The sequence below is a fragment of the Rhopalosiphum maidis genome, chromosome 1 (genome assembly GCF_003676215.2).
Source record: "Rhopalosiphum maidis isolate BTI-1 chromosome 1, ASM367621v3, whole genome shotgun sequence".
NCBI classification, from domain to species: Eukaryota; Metazoa; Arthropoda; class Insecta; order Hemiptera; family Aphididae; genus Rhopalosiphum; species Rhopalosiphum maidis.
The window spans coordinates 11,090,961-11,115,666 of NC_040877.1; the positions used below are offsets into that span (position 1 = coordinate 11,090,961).

At 27.2% G+C, this 24,706-nt stretch overlaps 2 protein-coding genes across 6 annotated transcripts in view; both read right to left on the reverse strand.

Annotated features, from left to right (window-relative positions):
• Positions 1-4,681: 4,681 nt before the first annotated feature.
• On the reverse strand, positions 4,682-13,743 carry LOC113560891 (gastric triacylglycerol lipase-like). Its single transcript, XM_026967012.1, has 8 exons — positions 13,448-13,743; positions 11,220-11,403; positions 9,648-9,780; positions 7,497-7,737; positions 6,687-6,839; positions 5,696-5,780; positions 5,350-5,492; positions 4,682-4,842 (listed from the first exon to the last, which is right to left on the reverse strand). Exons 1-8 carry the CDS (start codon positions 13,544-13,546, stop codon positions 4,696-4,698), a joined length of 1,185 nt encoding a protein of 394 aa, XP_026822813.1. The 5' UTR covers positions 13,547-13,743; the 3' UTR covers positions 4,682-4,695.
• Positions 13,744-17,920: 4,177 nt separating this feature from the next.
• The window catches only part of LOC113548112 (serine/threonine-protein kinase tricorner), a 121,719-nt gene continuing 114,933 nt past the window's right edge, over positions 17,921-24,706 (reverse strand). For 4 of the 5 annotated variants that reach the window (XM_026948795.1, XM_026948796.1, XM_026948797.1 and 1 more), the window contains 6 exons: positions 22,015-22,179; positions 21,675-21,835; positions 21,093-21,232; positions 20,846-21,043; positions 19,343-19,660; positions 17,921-19,241 (listed from right to left, as the gene is read on the reverse strand). In XM_026948795.1, coding sequence (XP_026804596.1) covers positions 19,126-19,241; positions 19,343-19,660; positions 20,846-21,043; positions 21,093-21,232; positions 21,675-21,835; positions 22,015-22,179 — 1,098 coding nt within the window. In that variant the 3' untranslated portion in view covers positions 17,921-19,125. The remainder of the gene's footprint in view (positions 19,242-19,342; positions 19,661-20,845; positions 21,044-21,092; positions 21,233-21,674; positions 21,836-22,014; positions 22,180-24,706) is intronic. The other variant, XM_026948794.1, reaches the window with a different exon arrangement.

The window sequence follows — 24,706 nt, forward strand, 5'->3', positions numbered from 1 at the left end:
CCTAACACTGTGAAACACGATACAACGACTCTGCTTTATACTGGTTTTATTTTTATTTATTTAGTTATCCTGATAGAAACATTCACTTTCCGCGTACACTAAGCGTAGCTGACGCAAACGCAAAAATCATACGCACGACAATGATAACTCGGGAAACAATACCGGCTATTCCTTAATTCATTATTTTTGTACATTGTCATCATCTCTTGAGTCCAAGACCACGGTCACTTCCAGGGTATGATTAATTTCGTGTGCGGCTTAATGACATGTACTTACCCGAATCCATGCACACCTTATTATGCCATCTTCAGTTTTAAATATTGAAATATGCGTTGATGTTAAAATACGACATATCATCGAATGAGCTCTTTAAGCTACACTGCTCAAAGTCCGTATATACATATTGTCCATTAATAAAACACAACAACAAAAAATCGTCAAACAATTCAAGTCAAGGACACCCAAGACCACAGACATAATATATTTAATTACGCGGACGTATGTCCTTATTTATTTTTCGTACAATAGTTTATGCCATTGCACGAGAAACCAAAATAAATAAAATAATCATTCGGTAACGAGTAATGTTTTGACAGAATCATTTATTTATATACAAACATTTATTGTGCTTACAGAAGTCCCTTCAGATAAAATAAAAATTTACAAAACGTATCAGCTCTAGAATCTGATTATATAGTTTATAATTTAATAGTAGACACCTATTTTTATTAATTGAAATTGATCTCTGACTACTAATCACAGTTCCAAAATATTTTCGTGAATTTTTGTTTACTATATATTATTATTGGTAGTTTAGTTGATGTATTATAACTCTTAATAGTCTGAAACTCACTAATTTTATTTGTTAGTGTTAACCATGAAAAAATATAATATTCAATAGGTGTCTTAATTAGTTTAATAATTAAAATTTAATTTTTTACCAGTGAATTTTAATATTTTCCGTAATACGAGATGAAACATTTGCTGTGTCTATGTTGAAAAAAACAAGTTTTATTTTTTGCATATAATTTTATTAAATTCTAAATAAATAACAAAATTGCATTCAATAATTAGATTCATATAACTAATATGCACAAGACAAGCATTTGTTTATGATACCAAAATAAAAATACACTTGAATATTCTAATTTTAGATTCCAAGCACAACGTTTACAGTGATGTATATTTTATAAATTTAATTTTTAAAATGTTGTGATTTAAAATATACTTAATATTTAATGTTTTGAAAATATTATTTTTTTTTTCTGAGCTATCAAAGTTAAAAATTTAGCAATATTGAATGTCCAAATGCATATAATAACAATTTTTCTACAAATATCTTCTATTATTTTTTGTAATTCCCAACATATTATTCGCAAAGACTTAAAACTGCTTCGTATTTTAAAATTATTATTTTACAATAATTAATGATATTTATAATATATTTAGATTAATATGAATCTTTTGTCTAGTTATAACACGAACTTATCCACGTCATTCTATGAGTCAATATTGATTAAAAAGTGTAGTATATGATATAATTTATAAGTAATTAAATAATAAAATTATACACTATATAATTTACTAATAGTTTATAATTTAATTAATGTGATATTTTTAGCAAAATAGTATTTAATCTACTATGTTAATAATAGTAAAGTAAAAGTAAATTACTATAGTAGAAATATAGTTAATATATTTAATAATGTACACTGACGTACCGTTTTCATCCAGAATAATTTTTTGTATGCATTGATTTATCATCGAGTTTATATTGAATAGGTCTATTGGTAAATGTTATGTATTTTTATAATTTATATACAGTTACAAGAAAAAATGAAAGAATTTTGTTAAAATTTTTTATTAATTTTAATACAGCCAGTGGCGTTTTTTTTATTATTATTTTTTTCGGAGGGGAGGGGGATAAATATTGTAAAATTATAAAATTAATTCAAGCTTTCTCTTCTTATTTGTTAAATCATCAATCTCCGGGTAAAGTGGACCCCACATCCCTATCAATAATGCATCACTGGACACAGCAATACTTTTTCAATCGTAATTAATGGAAAAAAAAACTAAAAAACATTCAAACATTTCCCAATGTTGATCTATTATTGTGTATCTTATAAAAAAATATTTTGTAAAATTTAATTCCTTCGTCATTTCGTTTAGAATCTATAATTTGTGTTCATATATAATACAACTAGAATGATTAAATCATTTTTAGGATTTAAATATTTGAATCACTGTCTGATATATGTTTTTTTTTTAAATGGTAACATAAATTATTAATAAGCAAAATATACCGTGGTCCCTTGGACTACCATTTATTTGCGTATATTTTTGTTTTCGGAAAGTGATTTATCCTGTATTGTCTGATTAAACTAATGAATATTTTAATGGGAATGTTTTTTTAATTTTATTTATAGAATAAACAGACTGAAAATCTTTTATATATCTAAAAAGAACGCTCCACCTGAAAGTGTTGTCTCTGTCTTACAAACGTATAACATAGTTAAATCCGTTTCACGTGGGCAAGATCCACAAAAGCTGTAGTCCAAGTAAAACAATCCAATTTTCACGCTACAAAAAGGAAAATATAAACTGAGCAACTTAGTTTTTAATTTTTTTCATATCACTAATACAAAAAAAGTTCTTGTTGTTTCAAAGTCAATTATTTTTGTGTTTTTCAAACTTGAATACATTTTTTTTGTATTGAAAAAATAATACGATGTCGCACAGTCCAAAAATTCCTCTTTCATGTGTAATAATTTAATTACTCAGCTTTGAATACAGCCTGAGCGATTTTAGCCCGCGTGAAACGGTTTTTATTATGTTGTACGATTATAAGACGAAGACAACGCATGCGAGTGAGGCTTCCTCTTAATAACTCAATTCTTATTTATATTAAAACTATTATGTATTCTGTTTTTATATTTTTTATATAACCTATAGTTTCTAACTCAAGGTACCATAATACAAAAAAATAATGATTATATTTGTACCTATTAATTGTTAAATAAATTGTTACTATAGCGGTTAGCCAATAACAATTAAACACGGCGCTTTATATAGGCAATTAAGGTATTTTTTTTTAAATTTCAACAAAAATTGTTTTTATTTGATTAACAATCCGATTGAAATAAAATTTGCTCTACAAACAAAATATTATCGCAATTTCTTTTTAAAACTTTTGGATTTTTTTAAGAACAGTTTATCAGGAACTTTGTATTCAATTTTTAACGTTAAGTTTTATAAAATAAAACTTTTAAACTCTTAACTATAAACTAATTTTCAGATTTTTATGATCTTATGAAACTTTAACTTTAAATGTTTAAAAAAAACATGACTACCTATGAAGTTTTAATTATTTTAAATTATAATAAAAACAACAATGTGGGATTTTGAATATAATTTTGAAATTATTTGACCAAGCATACATTTTCAATCATTACTTTAAAATAAAAACAATTTTAAAATTTTAAATGCTATAAATAGTTAAAAATTAGTCTAAATATTTTTTAAATTGTATACAGAATACAAATTATTAATTTACATTAATATTGGACTATTTTAAAATGTTACAATTCTTGAATTATGGAAAAAATATAAATCAAATTATTTGATAAGAAGTAATTATTTAAAAATTGAATATTATCCAATTTCAACAAAATAAAAAGTAGCTGTAGAAACATTCAACATTTTTGTATATAATTTAAAAATCCTAGGTATAAATATTATACAGTTTATGAATTTTAAATTTAACAATAATTTGCAAATGTTTGTAATTATGAAAATTTCATCTTTAATACATTTATCGCTCTATTTACAATTAAAAATATAAATACATAATATATAGTTTTCTAAAATAATTTTTTCCTTCTTAAAATTAATTTAAAGTTATTACAACACACGCGTAGATTATCAATTTTGTTTTTTATTGAAGTTTTAAAAAATATTAATTTTTGTTCTACTAATTGTTTTTATTTTATTCAAAATTATAAAATGGTATCTTTAAATCAAACCTATAATGATCATTTGTTATCACTTCAGTATTAAATCCCAATCCTGAAATTAAGAAGCATTCAATAATTAGTTCTAGGATGTATTGAATCAGTCACTTCTTTCCCATTGGGCACGTGCTCAGGGCCCCGCGATATATGGGAGGCTAGCTCCTGCCAGATCATCAATCGATAATCGATATTTATTATCAATAAATATACTTATTTTGAGAAAAATCAAAGAATATTCGCTGATAGTAATAATAATAATAATAAAGCAAAAAATTAAAAATAATTTAAATTAATGTAGACTTTTTTCTTCCTGACACCATCCTCTTTACCTGTTTTACTAAACTAGTACTCTGTCCAATTCGTAGGGGCCCCATTATACCGCTGCCCTCAAAATAGTTAAAGATGGCCTTGTATAGAATATATTATTAATTAATTAATAAAATGTCTATTTTTTAAAGTTACATATCATAAATATTTAATACACGTGATATATTATATTCTCGTAGTTTAAAATAATACAAATAAACGCAATTGTGCTGTATATTAATTCACTCATATAATCAAAATAAAACGCTATATTCACAATATATCACAGCATTGTAGGTTTCTTATATTATTGACCCTTAACAATTAAAATACATTACATTGTAATAATAAAACACATTCCGTAAGATCATAAACTTTAATCTAATAATTTTTTTGCTATGTACAAGTTCATGATTTCTTTTATATTTGGACTTAATATAAAGCTGAGATGACCCCATTGTACTTGATCGATATAACGCACTTCCTTAATATTCGGTAATAAATTAACAAGCCATTTTACGTCCTGGAAAATAAAATTATGTTTTTAAATGTTTTAATTATGTATTGGAAAAATAATAAGTGTAAATGTTGATCATGGTTTATATTCCAAATGTAGCAAAGAATATTATTGTTTTCACAATTGTTTTTTTATTTTTGTTTTTATTATTATTATTGTGTTATGACCGTTTAATATTTTGGAATAATAAAAATGTTACATCATCAACTTTGAGGAGGTTTTTATTTGAAAATAAGAAAAATACTATACATTTAATTTCATATAAAAAAATCGAGAAAAACAAAAAATAAGGATTAAGAATAAATTAGTGAATAATTACACAAATCCAGTAATTTTTTGGTAAATGTTGGTACTAACTAATGAAAAAATCGCATTTACAGCGTATACTTTAGTAGGTTTCCTTGGAGTAACGTTTTGCTTTTCTCTAAAATTATTTTTCAATTTAAAACATGACATATATTTAATAGACTTTGGGTATTAAAATATATGTTGTGTAAATTAATTATCAATTACCGTTGGCGTAGTTAGATAATCATTGTTTGAATGTATGATAAATGTTGGGGCCGTAACTTTGGATAAATCGTAATCCGGTGGAATAATTCTATTATAACGTAGCAAATTTCCAGAAGTCCCATAATCGTAATGGCTAAGATTCCCTGAAAAATAAAACTAATATTAGAACTGCAATTTATTCAAGTTGCAATGAGTGTTTAAAAGCGTCTGTGTATAACGTATGTGAATGTGTACATTATGATTATTGTAAAATGGTTAGATTTCTAAGAAGTAAACACGATATGGCTAGTTTTCGTTATTTTCCGAAATTAAAAATTTTACATTAGTTTACTTATTCTGTACTTGCCTTTCATTACTACTTGAAAATAATGTTTCATTAATTTAGATGACACTGGTTGTGGAAATACAGAAGCAATGTCTAAAACTGTACTCTAAACAAAAATACATTATTAACACAATTAAATATTTTAAATAATCTTTTAAGTACAGCTAAGATGAAAAATACCAAGATCAAAATTAATTCTAGACATTTTTCTAGATTATTTCTAGATATTTTATATATTTGATTATTTATTATTATGTATTGTTATCAGGTTACGTAAGAAATAAAAAAAATAAAAAAATATAATATTAATTATTAAATATAGTAGTAGATGGAATAATTAATTATTTTTAATGTTATTGGAATAATATAAGTTAATAATTTGAAGTTGTAAGTGATTTTTTAATATTTTATCTATAAAATTATATTATACTTAAAATGTGATGCAAAAATTCACTTCATGGTAGGAGTAAGCCGTCAAGTTACTCAAAAGTTCACCAAGGAATAATGATGTTTGAAGTAAAAGTATCTTATACTGCACTTGAAATTATTTTAAGCTAGTAAAGGAGTTTTTTTTGAATTTATCAACGAACGATTACTACCCAACTAACAACAATTATTGCTATATTATAGGGGTGGCCATCGAGAAGAGACTCGCAAGACACCCAAATATATTAACAAATATGGAAGAGCCAAAATGTAAAAATAAGTGTCGTATACAAATTCATATTAAAAAAATTTTTTTGTAAAAATTTTACGATAAGATACGAGCCGTAAAAATCTATGACGCGAGCCGCGGTTTGGCCACCCCTGCTATATTATATAGCTTTATTTTAATATGAAATAAATATTTTAATTACGTTCGGATGAATGTTTTTTTTCAAAACTTCAGCAGTCTTAACTTTAAAAACAGTTTAGACATTTATTTTAAACTAGCTTGGTAACTGCGTAAAACATATTAATTGTTTGTTGTAATTTTTAACTGCACTAACATATATCTTACAGTGTTACATACATTTTCTATTGGTAAATCGATTCCTTCCAATAAATCGATAAACTTCTTACAACTTTTTAATACACTTTTCTTTGAACACATGTTTCTTAATTGGCTATACGTACTGTCTGGATCTGCGGTGTATGGAATGAAATCGAATCTGTTCAGCATTATCTTGAAAATTAAAAAAATTAAATTATATAAACTCGTATAATAATAATGTAATATTTAAATTCATTGCATTTTATTAATTAAACGTGTTATTTAATGTTCTTATTATTAAGTATATGATTAATATTGCTATTTGGTATATTTTTCATTGTTAAAAATGTATATTTAGTTTTAATGGTGACATGTCAAAATATCCCACGTAAATATTAATTCAAAATTTAAATTTTTTATAAATAAGTTACACAGATATCAATACAATACAACTATTATTAACATTTATAGAATACAAAAAAATTAATTTAAAAATATTTAAAACACACATTCACTTTAGATAAACGTCGATTATTACTTCTAATCGCAAATTTTATAGTAAAGGTTAATATTTTAAGTTATTATTTATGCGTGGATATTTTGTCGGGAGTTATTTTGACCGGGATATTTTGTCGTGGAACCAATTTTAACGATATTAAAAACCCATAATATGTATAGGACGCATGTTCGCAGTGTTTATAAAGTATATAATGTTAAGGAGTAAAAATGAACCTGGAATACATTCTTGATGTTTTGGAATATATACTCTCATGGTACAACGAAAACGTTGCGGTTTTACAAGTATAAATGTTTCATATTTTGATTTAATTTGTTTTATGACAAAATTACCGATACAATTTTTGGAAATTGCTTAAAAAAAGTAGTGACAGGAGATGTTTTAAAATTAGTCGCCGGTGCTATGAGTACAAGTTTATTGACTTTTGCGTTGTATTCTGGCTTATCGGACAAGCAAACAAATGCTATAGTTGCTCCTAAGGAGTATCCTACAACGTCCAGTTTTGAATATTCCGTTTTTTTCAGAATAAAATCTATAACTGCAGTCATGTCGTATACACCCATTTCGTGAAAACTAAAACATAATATAAGAAAAATAAATTTTCAATCAACTTATATTATATTATAACTATTCGTGCATTATTATATTATTATTTATTATAAGGTAATTAAGTATACAGGTAAAGTATTGAGTAGGGAATAATGATTTGTAATAAATAATAATATATGTATACACTTCAATAAAAAGTACGATATTAATAGAAATAAAAATATAATACGTTTTGTATTTTTTTTAAGTTTTTTATTTATTAGTGTAATTAAAATTAAGAGGACGTTATATTTATACGTGATGTTCCGTCTTAAAAATCGACACCATATTTTTGTTCTGTCGTTTCAATTTAATCTTGTTAGCTATAAAATTAACACGAATTAACATATTATCAAACGTTATGGTAAACAATTTATCTATGTGCGTCTTTTTTACAATATCAAGCGAGTTATAAATGTTTTTAAATGTTTTAATTTTACAATACCCACTCACAATCTATTTAATTATACCTTTTATGATAATTTTACAAAAGTACATAATCAAACAATAAACACAAGGTATAAAACTAATATAATATTATAATTTCTAGATAAATTAAAATTACTACTCAATCGTCATACCCATACGCGCAGGACTATGTATAAGTACGTAATTCTTAATTTATAAAAACTCGGAATGAAAAATTTAGATATGTAAATGGTTAATGCAACAAATATTGATGTTTATAAAGTTAATGAAAAAATAAAAAAAATATCATGATTTTAGTTTTTAATATTTATCACTAATGTTTAATGTTGTATGTTTATTATATTAATATTAAGATAAAATATTTTTTAGAACATGCTCGATGACATTATTCTGTTGAAATATCGTAAATAGCAATACATATCAAAATAACAGAGATAATAATACAACCTTTATGTTTTATGATAGGTCAATTCAGTCTAATATTTAACCTAATGATACAAAATTTAAACTGTTAAACGTACATTTCGGTATGTAAGTAAAATGAAGACAACAATAGTATAGGTACGAAGTATTCTCAAGGTTACTTTTAACTTTACTTTGAACACTGAACTTAAATATTCTTGTATCAGAATTATAGAAGCTCAGTAATATTTATCAAAGGAATTGGGAAAATTGATAGGCACTAAAAAATTAAATTAAATTAAAATTTAAAGTTTAATGAACTTTAATATTTATTAATCTCTGAAGGAAGTCAAATCGTACAGCTTAAGATCTTCGAAAATAATTTTGAGTACCTTAAATTGTTAAATAATATCTTTTAGTATATAAATATATACCTATAGACCAAATAACAAAGCAACAGTCCTAAATTATTGATCTTGTGATAAACCTATGATAACATAAACCAGAAATATAATTTCTTTATTTGAGAATTACTTACAAAGACGTATCTGAGAAGGAAGCGTAAGGGTCCAACCCTTCGAAATTTTTTTCTGAGTATATTGATAGATTTTCATTATGTATAAACAATAGCTATATCTTTAATACATAAGTTTTTTTTCAAATACGAATAATAAACTAATAGTAGTTATTACACATTACGTGCACAACAAATTTCTTGATACACCGAGTATGTTTCACAAGAATTTTAAACAATTAAGAAAACCTTAAATAATCTGTAAAGATAATGATTAGGTAGCTATTATTAAAAAGTTTTATTTTATTATTTATATATAGTTTCTATAAAAACCAAGTGTAAATATGTGGTTATTGGTTAGACATATATCTAAAACTCAAATTTAAATTAAGACTGAAAATCAAAGCAAAATACTTCAATTTCAAGCTTTATAATTTGAAAATTATAATAATATCGATTTCATGTACAATTAATAAAGAAAACCAAATAAATAAAAATATTATAACGCTTATAGGGTTAAATAATACATCATACTCTTAATATCTATTACCTAAAATTCCATGATATTCTATTCATGTTTGGTAGCGATCCAGGTCTCTTGTAAATACTTAGTGTTCTTGAAAGACCTACACCTCTTGTATTGTATAACCAAACGTCAAAACCAGCATCCGATAATACAAAACCTGAAATTGAACATTTCACATTATTTTAATTGTCTATATAATAATAATAATAATAATAATAATAATAGAAGAAGAATAGGATAATACATTATTATTATACTGAATAATTGTCGTATAAATACATTTTCGAATAAACTAAGATATATACCCGTGAAGTCCGTTAGTTCTTAATATGTACCTATTGTAATTTATTGTATGAGTACGTTATATCAATGTGTTAAATGTTTGCTGAATTCAGTTGGAGGCTTCCGAGGTGCATTAAATATTTGTTTGGCGGGAACATGATATTGTACACCATATAATATTAATAAAGTGTGCGAGTATACTGAAGCTATTGGGCACGGACTGAGCGTATATTGCTTACCTTCACGATTGCAATGATTATCCCCATTCCCCAACTATTGTTTGTCCGTGCACTCTATAACTGAGAGTAGGTCCAAAGTCGTAGTTTAGTTGCGCCCTGTTCCGTAAAATTTTTATTTAGTCATCAGTAACTTTTTCATTCGGTGTTAAATTATTGATGACCCTCTATTAAAATATCGCGACTTACAGGTTGCATACCACTGCTTTGTCTGCTTTAAAACCTTATAGGAGAACCAACAATTCAATAGTGGTACTCTACTCGAATCCATGAACAGTTTAGGAGAAGAAAAGTAACACGAGAAATTATATAAAATATACCTATCTTAAAATTAATCTACATATTTTTAAAATGTCATCGCGTACAGTACAATTCATAATACACGTAAAAGTTTTAATAAGTTCCAACTAATAATGTTTTTAAGAATGACAAAATAATTAACAACGTTGTTAATAATAAAAATATGTAATTTTGTCAAAATTTGAACTTCAAAAATGTGTAAAAAAAATAATTGTAATTGTATATTTATTAGATTTTTTGATTTTAATATGAAGTATTTATGAGGAACTTTGTACGAAACTGACAAACCTTACTTATGCAAACTGAAAATCTTAAAAATATTTTACTACAAAATTCTTGTTTGGTTTGTATATTTTTGTGATTTTCATGAATTTTGTAAAAGATTAAATTCTAAATGCATAATATGAAGAAAAAAATTGTGTCAATGTATTATTATATTAATATATTATAATTTTATAAAAAATATACTTATGAATAACTAATGTAGGATCTTATGTACAATTTTTAAGAAATTTGGACTTATTGTAAATAGTTTTTTTTATCAATATTTAATTTATAAATTAAATATATATATAAAATAAAAAGATGGAAAATTTCAAATATGCATAACTAAATTGTTAAAAAAAAAAGAAAATCATATCGTGTATAGAAAATGATAATATAAATATTTGGTGTCAATTTCAATACTATCTGCGGTTATTCATTTTTGAATAACACTAAAAAAACAAATTACAATGTCTGTCAACAACTAACAAATTAAAACAAATAAGTTACTTACTGAGTGACGAATTGTTAGCTGCGAATATATATGAATCTGAAAAAAGTCCGTGCATTAATAGAACGGGTTTTCCGATAACTTTGTTGCCATTATGCGGTATTCGTTCTAAGCCTAAATGAGCTCTATCGTCGGTCCACACTTCATGCGTCTCCAATGGATATCCAAACTCTTTAATTTTTGTTGACTATTTAAAACAATAATTTAATTAAATTATCTTAACTTTTTTAATAATAATAATTATTTGTTTATGATTCTAAACCGCGTGTACATTATGGACAATAAAAGTACTATCTGTTTTAAAAGCGAATAAATTCCATAACTTTATCATTGACAAGTCTTATAGACATTTTGATCGTGATGTGTACCTATCGAAGTTATCATAATACAGTGGAAGTTCACGAAAATATTTAATAACGATAAATAATTTTAATTTTATTTAATAATGTGTATAATTTTGAATATGCGTTATCACGGTTAATCGGAGTGAAGATTAACCGAGTGACGGTTAAACGAATTTCCACTGTAATAATATGTTTCTAGTCACCAGTCGTTTGTTGTATTGAGTTGAATGCGTGCAAAATAAACCTGTTTGGCAATAAAATATTATGAAGTCATCTTACCGCAATCTGATGGTAGATCATGAGGGGGAAGATGAATTTTACAACACTGAGATTTATTTATATTAATAAACGATATTTATTATTAAATTATAATGTTTATGGTTTCGTGGAATGCTGGTCAAGTTATATTATAATATAATTTTTTGGAAATATTAATATCTTTCCGTTTAATACATAATATATTTATTTATTTATTGTTGTTGAGATGTAATATTTATAATAATTTTAACTAAAGAACATCCTTCAGATTCATTATTATATTTCCGTGTTAATAATTAACATAATACATGTCTACCGTGTATATTATTAAAAATAGGTATTTGGTATTGTATATATTATAATATGTTGTAATTGGTACCACCATTCGTTTTCATTGTGAAAAAAAAATACTTTATTTTTAATAATCGTTTACGAATTAAATTTTACATCTAATAAAACGTTTACTTTGCATCGATATATTTTTAAATGGTGTATTTTATAACAGTTTGTTCATTGCTGATCATTCAGATAGAAGTTACGCTTCATTAACACTGATATAAAATGGTGTTTATGCGTTTTCCATATGATCTGATTTAAAGGGAAAATCTGGTTGTTAAATGAGTTTAAAAAATTGTGTTTTACATGTATAAAGTACGGTAATACACACGTTGTAATACAAGCTGGCCGACAAAGTATGTGAATAACCTATCCGTTTATACAGCTAGAGTAAGGACATTTATCGTGATTCACGTGCTGCTGCAGGAAGAGTTAGATTATTAAGCCACGGCGACCAAAATAATTTATAAATGAAAAATGTAAGTTTCATCCACGACGAAAATGTGATATATTTTAGCGAGTACGTTATCGAAAAAACGTGATGTGCATTGCGCAGAGACGAGAAGAAGAATGTATTACATATATAAGCGGAAAAAAAAATATCTATGTTCCCGTGGTTAAAAAAATCAACGAAAATATATTATGGGAAACAAGTGAGATTTCGCGGAGTCAACGAAAGCTAAAGTTTAGTTTAGACTGTTTACCGAAACGGGCATATGAAGTCGTTTATCGCTAAAACGATCCGAAAAGAGATTTGTATTAAAAATGTATTATCATGATTCAAGAGTACCAGAAACGCTAAACCGTCGAAAAAGTCGCGGTTAGTGATAGGAGCGAACATTTTAGTAAACATTAAATAGTCAAAAATTATCCACAAAACGGTTTTTAGTAAGTTGTTTGATCTTGGTATCTCCGCGAAAACACGCCTAAGGATACTTCAGGTACCTGCTATAGTAACTTTAAGATGACGTAAATCGTATTCAAAGAAAACTAAAAAGATACGTCGTTGTACAAAAAACACACCATTTGTTATACTTCCCGTTTTTTTTTTTTTTTTTTTTTAATGTCTTTTTATGTTATCAAGCCCACGGATAGTTGCGATGAACAATTATTAAACTGTAGTCGTTACGAGTTGTGTTGATGAAATCGTTATCACGAAAAATAATAACACCGATTGAATTCAATCCAGCAATAATGTAAAAAAATATTTTATTATTGTAAACGCGTCGCGTTGGAACACGAGTTAGAACATTAAATTTGATATTCAAATGTGAAACATAAGTCTTAACTTACAGCATCTATACAAGTGGCATAATCACACGTGTTGAACAATATGACGGTTGACAACGAGATTAAAATGAATCGGTAGTCGTCCAAGTTCAATAATTGCATGATCGCGCTCCAATTCTTCTTGAGATAAAAAATTAAATAAATAAATGTTTCACTCGCCGAATAGGCGAAACCTATTGTTTAGATTTTATATATCGTGTATAATTTAATGAAATAAAACATACATTTTATTCACAAGCGTATTCAAAAAATATATTATTCGCATAAAAACTGCATTTGAAACGTTCGACAGTGAATACGATAACTTGCCCACTATAACATTATTTTGTTCTGTATTCCTATTTATACCACAAATATAAGTATAAGTATCCTTGAAGTAAAAACAGGAAACTGTACTGGAAATAAATAATTATTATGTTGTCATCTCTAGAGTTGGTAATCATGGCCAGTAACTGAACATTATACGCACCTAATGGTAGTATATTAATTATTATTATAATAAATTAGCGCATCCACTTGCGGCATTGCACCTATATAGGCAGTTCCTCGATTTTATCGAAGTTGTAACAATCTTTCCCTTAAACAAACTACAACACATTAAAAATAAAAACGAGAATTTTTTTTCTTGAAACACCAAAGTAAATGTTACTTCTAAAATTATTATTATTCTAGTTGCAATACAATTACAATACAAACATATGGTTTTATCAATAATGTGAAGCATTTGAATGTTTTTTCGAGATTTTGTTGGTTCATTAAATACTTTTCATGGATCTATGGTATAATATAACTGTTTACTTATATATATATATATATATTATACAACGTAATATGTTGTGTTTTTGGAAAACATTTGCACCTATCAACTTGACTAATTGTACTAACCTGCTTTATTAATTATTATACTTAGACAAAATTAAATTTATTATAGCGATATAAATAAATTACAAAATATAAACAAAACTAACACACTGTCTCCGCTAATATTCGTGTACAATAATTTATCATTAAATTAAAATCTAACACACCCATTACAGTTTCCATTATAGTGTCCTACTCAATGAAGAAGTACATACTAGAATATACTGTAGGTACAGCCAGAGGGACTTCCATGGTTAATTCAACGTACCTAGTCTTATATAGGTACATAATTTGTAGTTAAATTTACTCCAATCATTTTCTACCGCTAAAATGTTTCCAATATTCAGTAGGTACTTCCTCTGTTCAAGTTTTCGATGGACCTTTTTGAAATGGAATATTATGTTATTTAAAACCGTATAAATATAGATGCGTATATATGATCGATTTGTCCAAGCAAAAAGTCCAATCGTACATAATAATATATACTGTTAATATTTTTTTTTTTTTTTTTTAATTATTTTAATTGACATTTTAGTTTGATAGCCGAAAAAATTATTCATTTGCATAATAGGTACACAATATAATATATTCAATAAGTATAATAATAGTATGATTTATTTTCCATTAACTAGGGTCGGGCAAAAAAGTTATTTAATTAAAATTATTAAACATCGATATATACTTACAGAGTGAAAAACCACGATTTATACCTACTTTTAATTAAAAGATTAAAAGTTAAAATAGTACTAAACAAATGTACGCATGAATATGCTTTTAGAGCGAACGGAATCCATTAAATTCTTTTTTTTTTTTTACGCACAAGCATATTTAAAGTATTGCGTTGTTTTGATTTTCGTCGAATAATAGCTTATTCAAACGCGGTAGGTAAAGGACTAAAGGTGACTACTAGACGTATAGCGGGAATATATTATTATTATTATGTAGAAATGACATAATAATTTTCAACTTTTGTACATAGGCACATATGAATACATAAGCTATAAAAACTCATGCTTCTATTATCTATATTATTACTATTTGATTCTGAGCAGGCGGAATAACGTATATCAGTTTTATATGTTTTTATTTTTGTATCTACACTAACGTTACTGTTTTAAGTAAGTAGTATAAAAATGAACAAATATTTCACTTTTTTGGTAGCAAAGCTTTAGTCAGTACTTAGAAGGGTCAAAAACAAAAATTCACAGTATTTTATTAATTACTAAGAAAAAATATAAAAAAAAATATAGAGAAAAACGGAAGTTTTTACGCAAAACCAGTGTTTAACAAAATTGTATTTGTTAATTGATAATTGATAATAATTTAAAAGTATAGTAGCAGTTACTTGACATTTTTAATAAATGTCTATATTATCGTTTTGTATGTGAAATCATTAAAGAATATTTTATATTCATATTGAGTTAATTATACACGTTTGAAATTTTAATACAGTTTTATTTAGATGATATTGTATATGTATATTGATAATCTGATGTTTGATATTATAAGATATCCAGGGGATTACCATTTACCGTGTCCATAAGACGTATAATGTATATCTCTTATATATATTATATATCAATACATTTTTTATGACCTTGTTTAATATGTTATACATATATATTTCTAATGGATATACAAAAAATATAAATCTAATATTTCTCTGTTTTAAGAGGTTCCTTGAAAGCTGTTACAACAGCTGGAATTAGAAAAATGTGGAGTATAAATCGACATTAAGTTTTTATGCTTGTTTGAGAAGATTGCATTTTAACGAAATTCGAGGGTTTAATAAGGATTTTTCATCAACAATTTTCAGTTTTTCTTTGAATTCATAAATATTTTTTGTGGGGATTTAATACATTTAGGTAAATAATTATATTTTAATATAAGCAATGACATTTTCGAAATATTTGATTAACTCTAACTTTAAGCTATATTGCGCTCACTTATACCACGAACCTATTTTAACACCGTTCGATGGTAAGTCGGTTTTAAGTTACAAACAATAACAATAATAATATAGATATGTATCAATATATATTATTACAATATAATGAAAGCGATTTTTCGATAAAAATTAAATCTACCTACCTACCGTATTAATAATAATATAATAAACTATGAAAATAGCTATATAAATATACAAATAATAAAATATACTTACTTTATAATATAGGCTGATAGAACTCAAAATCGTTTTTTATAAGCAATAATTTATCGATGAATAGTGATTTAAGTTTAGCACATTCATTATAGTGACCTAATCAATGGCGAAGTACTCTATGCCAACTTAACAACAGTGTGGTTTTACTTACTTACCTAATTTGTTAAACATGAGAGTGCGCGTTTGATTAACTTATAGAGCAGTAAAGTATGTTATACAGAAATTTATATCAAACACACATTGAATAAAAAAACAATAAATTGTGTAAGACTTATAAGAATTCTGCTTGCCATTTTTTTTTTTGTTATTTTTTATTACAGAGAACGAGGAAAAAAGGTAAACAGTTAAAATACAGCGGTAAATAAATAGTAACGATATTCGTTTATATTTGGTATACATATATAAATATTTAATTTTTTTTTCAGCTTTTTTCGTCTCGTTTATAAGCTCTTGACAACCAAACACAGTTTCAGACAGTGCGAACAGTGTCGAAACGTGGTAGACACACAATAATATATAACAACGTGGGCACACTATTACCAAGTTACAAATGATAAGTAAAAATAAATAATATCAAGATTTTCAAGAAGAAAAATTTGATACGCATAGCAGCTAAACGTACCGATTGGTAAGGTTCAGAGTCCGATACGAGTCGGTATGTACGTATATAGTGGATAACTATAACAGTACTTATATCACATCATATTGTTTAATTTATTGAACGCTCAATTTTTTAGCAATACGTATCGATTCATTCAAATTTCTTCCTTGAAAATCTTGTATATGTACACATTTTATATTGTATTCGTGCATTTTAATGGCGCTATTCAATCAGTAAGGCAGAAGGCGACAGTACATCTAATATTTGTACTATTCAAATACACATATAATGTAAAAATACGTTATAAAATAATAGTAATATGCATTGTTTTTTTAGAAATTTTTTTGTTTATTTATTTTTTTATTATTATTAAATTAATATTTAACTAAAATACATCGAAATTAATCAATTAACGCCCACGCCGTTCAAATAATAATACATTTTAATCGGGAAGTATCACACGATATAAATGATGGTGTTTATTTAAACATTGGCGGTAAGCGTTCCATTCATATTTACACACAGAAAAAAAAACTTTTAACGATATTTCGAGAACAGAAAAAAACAATAAATAAAAATAATAAGTGAAAAAAAAAATATACACGCTTTAAAATTGAAATTTACATAGGTACTGAAAAATATAATATATTATTTATGTATATATAATATATGACAGACTCTAATCAGATAGTGATCTAATGCGGAGCATTGAGAAGATGACAGTTTTATTATTATATAAAACCACCACATAAAAAACGATAAACAGCGTCATGTTCGTAGTAATAATAATAATAATAATAATAATAATAATAATTAATAGTAGTAATAATAATAATAATAATAATAATAATCATAAAAAAAAAATTACGAACAAACAATAATAATTAACTTTGCGAATATCACAACTGTTAAAACTAACGTCTACACGTAAACAAACAAAATTCAGATCGAAAAATTAATAATAATCAAAACAAATCTTAAGTCTAACCTGTCCCGGGGTCAATCGCTTTCGGCCTTGTTGTCCGATGATTATTTATTCATTAGCTACCACTACCTATAGTTTATATAGGAACATGCTAAAAAGTGCGTAAGAATCAACTTTTTTTTTTTTTATACACTCGTCAAAGGGCAAGACTCAAATGGTTTCACTAAAATATAAAATATTGTCCGGGTCGTTCGACGTCCCCTCGAATGATGTGCACGAGGACAACATTTTCATACACGTTCGCATTCCCTGTAAGGTGGTGGTGGAATGACCGCGCCCGAGCACCAGCGGCCAGTGCTCCAGACCATGTACAGTGTACACGAGTAGTAGTATAACACTATGTATATATATATATATATATATACACACGACTCACGGTGATTATTTTTGTGGTAATTGTGTGAACGGTATATATATATATATATGTGTGTGTGTGTGTGTATCGAATAAAATATGCAAACACTAGCGTCTTGTCACCTAACACATTTATAATTAATATTATTTATTTTATATTTTTGCAGTGGTTCCGAACGTGTTACGATAAATGAATTAACGTGTTTATGGTTTAATTTCGAATTGTTCGAGTGAATGAAAAAACGAAGGAGTTGACTAGATGAAGCTTAAGAAATAATTTTAGTGTGTAAAAATAATATCAATGGACATTAAGAACATTTAAATTTAACGCTAAACAATATATCCGCGATTAATTTTTTTTGTGTGTATTTGACGGTTAATGGATAACAAATATGTATCATTGATCACACAGGTTACCATATATATTATATGTGTATTAAAAAAAAAAAAAAAACATTTGGTCTTTGGAAATCTTCGATTGGTTTTTTTTTTATCGCTGAGAAGAAAACAAACACGTTTCTTCTTGAGATCATAAAATCTGCATGCCAACTAATGGTGATAGGGATGGTAGAGGATTCGTGGTGTGTAGGTTGTAGTGGATAGGGGGTTGGGTCGGGGTAGGGGTATAGGGTCGGTTGAAAAGGTGGGGAGAAGGAGGAAAGCATAGGAGGTTAGATAAAAATATCACATTGCACTATCGTTAACGTTGTTTAAAATCACTTTTTGGTAGCTATGCCCCGCTGAGTGAGCCCCTCGAACCGCTTAAACGTGTAGTTGATGAACACCCAGTCTTTATAGATCACTTCACCGTCTTGGGATATCGGTGCTGATGCTAGAAGAAAATGCAGAAAAGTAATTGATTAGTAAAACGATACAGGAACTGTGACGCAGCGAGTGCGACACATCGGTCGGTCGTCTTCGTGGTACACTCACGTATTTCGAGCTTAACGTCCGGGAAGTCATCGAAGTTGGACGTGTCGTCGATAGACTTGACCTGGACAGGTATGGCGGCCGGACGTTCTCTGATGTGCTCCCAGTCGACGCCACGGAAGAACGCTATCGTTGATCGAAGGTCGTCGATGCCACGACCGCTGTAACCGAGACGGCGGTCTGATTCGCAACAGAACCGGGTGATGGCGTCGCGGGCCTCCTCGCTGATGGGCACTTCGGCTGGGAAGCTCAGCGTTTCCCGCCAGTTCATAACCTTTCTGTACGTTTCCTGTGGATTTTCGCTACAGAACGGTGGGTACCCTGTAATCGGACGAAACAAAATTAGCAATGGTATAGAGAATGGATTTAACTATTAAAATCGTGTACAGTATAATTATAGTACAATAACGATCGCTATTTATGCATTTGCGTCTTTGTACAAAATATTATGTGTAATTACAATGCTTTCATAATAATAGAACGACTACCGTCGTTGTTTGGAGTTAAAAACGCTTCTAGTTCAGTAAGTTTTTGAAAAACAAAAATTCAAGTGACATCTAAATAATAATTTACCTATAGAGGTATTTGATATGACTGAAAACGCTATACTTAAAGTATTGATCACGTTTTACGCTCACGCAAACATCTTAAACAGACGTGAACCGTGATTAAAATAAAGAAACTCTGCACTGCGTATTATTAATTATTATAATCGCAGTCAGTAGTGCGAGTTTCGTTTCATCATGAATGTTGATGGACACACATTCGTTTGCAAATACGATGTACAATTACGAAGGCGTAAGTCTTAAATAGATGGCTATGTGGGTATACATATATAAACTGTGTGTACAGAAGAGAAGGGTTAGCTTAATGAAAAGAAGCTAAAGTCACGGTTTTGTTCGAAAAAATTGTAATTAATCAAAAATATAAGATATTCTACTGCTGTTTCAATAATATTGTACGAGTAACGCTTTTATGGTACACTTTGTTTATTTTGTAAGTATTAAAATATTATTAAAACTAATTGAATATAAAATAGGTGAAAATATTACCGTCATAAATCTAAAATTATGATCTGTATAAAATACGAGTAAAAAAGAAAATTAATGATCACAGCAAACAAGGTTCAATAAAACTTAATAACGTGACAATTTTGGAATTATAATTATACAATTATTTATAATATGAAAATTGAAACAGGATTTTTACACAAAAATCTCAAATTAACAATATCGTAAGACTTTATGATGTAACTACAATAATGATAGCTTATTAGATTTTTTTTTTTTTTAAACTGTATATGTACAAATAAAACCGTTAACGTTATGGGTATAAGTTAAAGACAAAAATATGGACTGGACGTTTTCATGATAAATTAATGGAAAACTATACAAGAAACACGTATCGTAGTAATATAATCTATACAAAAACTCTATGCGTCTATGCACCATTAAGTAAAATAAACACTAAACCCGAATGAAAACTATATAGACACGAATTCCTTACCGATTAGCATTTCGTACATGATGACACCGACGCTCCACCAATCACAAGCCGGACCGTAACCGGTCTGGAGGAATACTTCGGGTGCAATGTAATCCGGCGTGCCGACGGTGCTGTAGGCCAGCGCCCGGCGATTTCTCTTCCAGCTCTCCGCACGCCGTTTGCTGTCCATCGGACTCGATGCTGGCGAACAGAAAAAACCTAAATATAAGTTGGGCATGCGGTTAACTTTTTGACAATATACACTCACTGAAATCCGACGGTTTAGCCTGGCTCAGGTCTCTGTAGAAATCCGTCCGGTGCGACTTTTTCAGGCCGGTGCACAATCCGAAATCGGACAGTTTTATGTGGCCTCTGGCGTCTAATAGTAGATTGTCGGGTTTTATATCCCTGTGTGTGGATTAAGAAAAACATATTAGCACACGAACACACATAATATACACATACGAATACACCCAAAAACGTGTGTATAAAATATATAGGATACGAGTACCACGCAGTCTTGTAAAGTAATCGATATATAGTGAGTATATTTGAAGATTAAAATTTTAAATCTTAAAACATCTATTCAATGTACGTATAAGTACTTGCAATGCTTTAAGAATACGAGTTAAAAAATACAAATTTATAAAAATAAAGTATCGAAAACATTATAAAACGATTCAGAAAATTGTCTGTTTATATTCATGTTTATTGTCTTTAAGTTTTCAATATTTATATATTATATGCTTGATAAAAGCTTTTTTATGTACAGATTATTACGTATTTTTAATAAAATGTATTAGTACAAATACAAGACTGCGTACGGGTTTTAATATAATCTATATCTAACCTGTGTATAAATCCGAGTTTGTGTATAGAATCAATAGCCAACGCGGTTTCGGCGATATAAAACTGCGTACATTCCTCACTGAGTGTATCTTTTTTCATGAGTAGCGTCATCATGTCACCACCGGGAAGGAACTCCATTATAAGGTAAAGGTTTATTGGATCCTGGTAAAAGTCGAGGGGTAAAGTTTATTATTAATGTTTCTTTTCGAAAAGGTCCGGTCCTTTTGTACATATTTTTTTTATAAACCACTGTCAATATACACGTGGTTACCACACCAAAGCGGTCTGGGGCGTACAGTTAATTATTCATACGCAAACATCGGACGCGAGGAAATAGTTACCTGAAAACTATAGTACATTTTAACGACCCACTGGTGATCAGCTTCGACGAGGACATCCCTTTCTGCACGGACGTGCGCCACTTGTTCCTTTTCAAGCATGTCGGCTTTGCGTAGGATTTTCATGGCGTATATATGACCTGTGTCTTTCTTTTGAACTAGTCTCACCTAAAAACGAAAGCAATATAGTAGCTTTTAATTATAATATAAACAAAATAAACTATCTATAAGTACAGTTTTATTACTGTTATTATTATAAACGAGTAATGCTTATAAGTAGATAGTAAAAATGTAAACTTTTCTCGGTCTCTTATTAAGACGTAGATGATATTGCAATAATAATAAATAATGAACCTTTAACACAGATATTTCGAATCGTTGAAAAAATGAATAAACATTTTAAAATGAGTATTGCCACTAGGTATATATAGACCTTGTAAATTCAAGATTCCCACTCCCGGTAACGAGCAATTTTTATTCACTCCAGCATATCGAACGTAAAATATAAACAACTGGCGATATTGAAGACGAACTATTTGTAAACTCATTTTATTTTTTAGTTACATCTGAGTCATGCGGAATAGTATTTATGTGTACTTGGATATATCGATTTAAATTATTTCGAATATACGTTGCATCGGAGTAAACAAAAATATACTATTTTCTATAGATTGTTCTCATTTGTCTCGATTCGGCGAGTTTGCATAAACCAAATAAGGCAAATAGTAAACATTAACCATTGTGTTTTCGTACAAAATAAAAATAACATAAAATACATAATAACATGTCTAAGGAAATCATTGTTGCCGATTGCTAAATTTATTTTATGTCAGCTGGTCTCATTGTATCACATAATAGAAGACAAAAATGTCTTTCCCATATTTTAACTACTAATGCATTCTATACCTACTTTGACAAACGAAATTTTAGACAAAGGATAGCACGTGTAACCTTTCAATAACATAAATAATGTACAAGTAATTCTGAAGTTGAATATTATAAAAACTTTTTAGAAGCCAGAAAAACAAAAATTTTTTATTATATTGTGCGTTCTTGTTCTTAAAATTTACATCAACATAATGAACTAAAAATCAAATATTTAGTATAATGGTATTATTGTGCAAAAAAACATAAATCACAGTAAAAATAGGGTTTTGTAGACAGTGATTATAAGTATTTATATACACAATAATTTCATTTTTTTTTTTTTATGTAATAGCTGAATTTATCCATAACTATATGAAAATCTCAAGTAAACCACAAAAAATATGAGAAGTTATGTTTTTTCCTTTTTTTTTCCTATTATAACTATATTTTAGAGCAAAAAGAAAATGGATAAGAGTAAATATTAAGTTCGTAAATTTTTACAGTTTAATGTATATAATGTATACATATTTCATTATTTTTCTTACAAATATTACAGAACTTTTTTGAATTGCCAATTAATAACATACTATAGGTTTTTCAAATAGATTTCTTAGATTTCTTTAATGTATGAAAATAATAAGTAATTTGTTTAGTTAACATTAATTGTGTAGCATTTCATAAAAAAAATGAACCTTAAGAGGAGACTACTCTTTTTAACTTAAAAAATATAATAATATATTATGGGTTTTTATTATTTTTTATTAAGCTAACTCGTGTTGAAATAAAAATATATTTTAATTTTAAATACGTGAATATATAAAATGTCTGTACAGTGTTTGCTAACATAATATCTTCTTAATGATTCACTGCAGGGAAAAGCGGTACTTTTATCGACTCCTAAAGTATATCGGAGCATAAAAATTACTTCTAATGATAACTAAGTTTATTACGTACTATTACTACTATTATATACATTGGTTACTAACCAAACTAATTAAACTACTGAACAATCTTAATAAAATTATTTTTTCAATTTTAGTGTATTTGATGATTTGTATAGAAACGTACAATAGAATAAATTTAAAACAACTTAACCAAAATGGTTATTTAGTTCCTATATTCCTAAAAAAAAATATGACATACAAGTGTCTATGATTGAATGTTTTCTTTGTTAAAAAAAAAAAAACTATTAAATAGGAAGTATAATTTAAATCACATTGCCCATTATAATTGTACAATAGTTTGCTAGTTTGCACCCATTATTTATGATAGGTATATATTATACTATTTTGGTGCATTTTATATGTAATAACACCAATAGGTTTCTACACATATTGATCAATACCAACAAAATACTTGAAAACCGTATAAAATATAATGTATAATTCGTTACAATTGGCCATATAAAATACTTAATTTTCAATTACAATACGGTGGTAAAATATACTAGCTAGTTATAGAAAAACTCTAAATCGTCGATAAAATTATTAGAAAATTTTTTGTTTAATACAGTATAATAGAAAATAAGATAAAAAGATAACAATATATTATTATTTAAATATGTCAATAAATATATAGTGTATTACAATTGACTTTTTTTAAAAACCATCGTGAATTATTTAATATATTGTAAGTACATTTATGAGGATTCAGTACAAAATTAATGTTATACCTAGTCTATATTAGTTAAATGCCTATATATTAAAGAGAGTGGAGAAACTGCAAGAATCGAAGGTAAAAAAATAAATATTATTAATAGAAAATCGAATGGAAAACCTAGTTAAAATAATAGCATTATAAGTAAAACATAATACGAATTTGGGTTGAA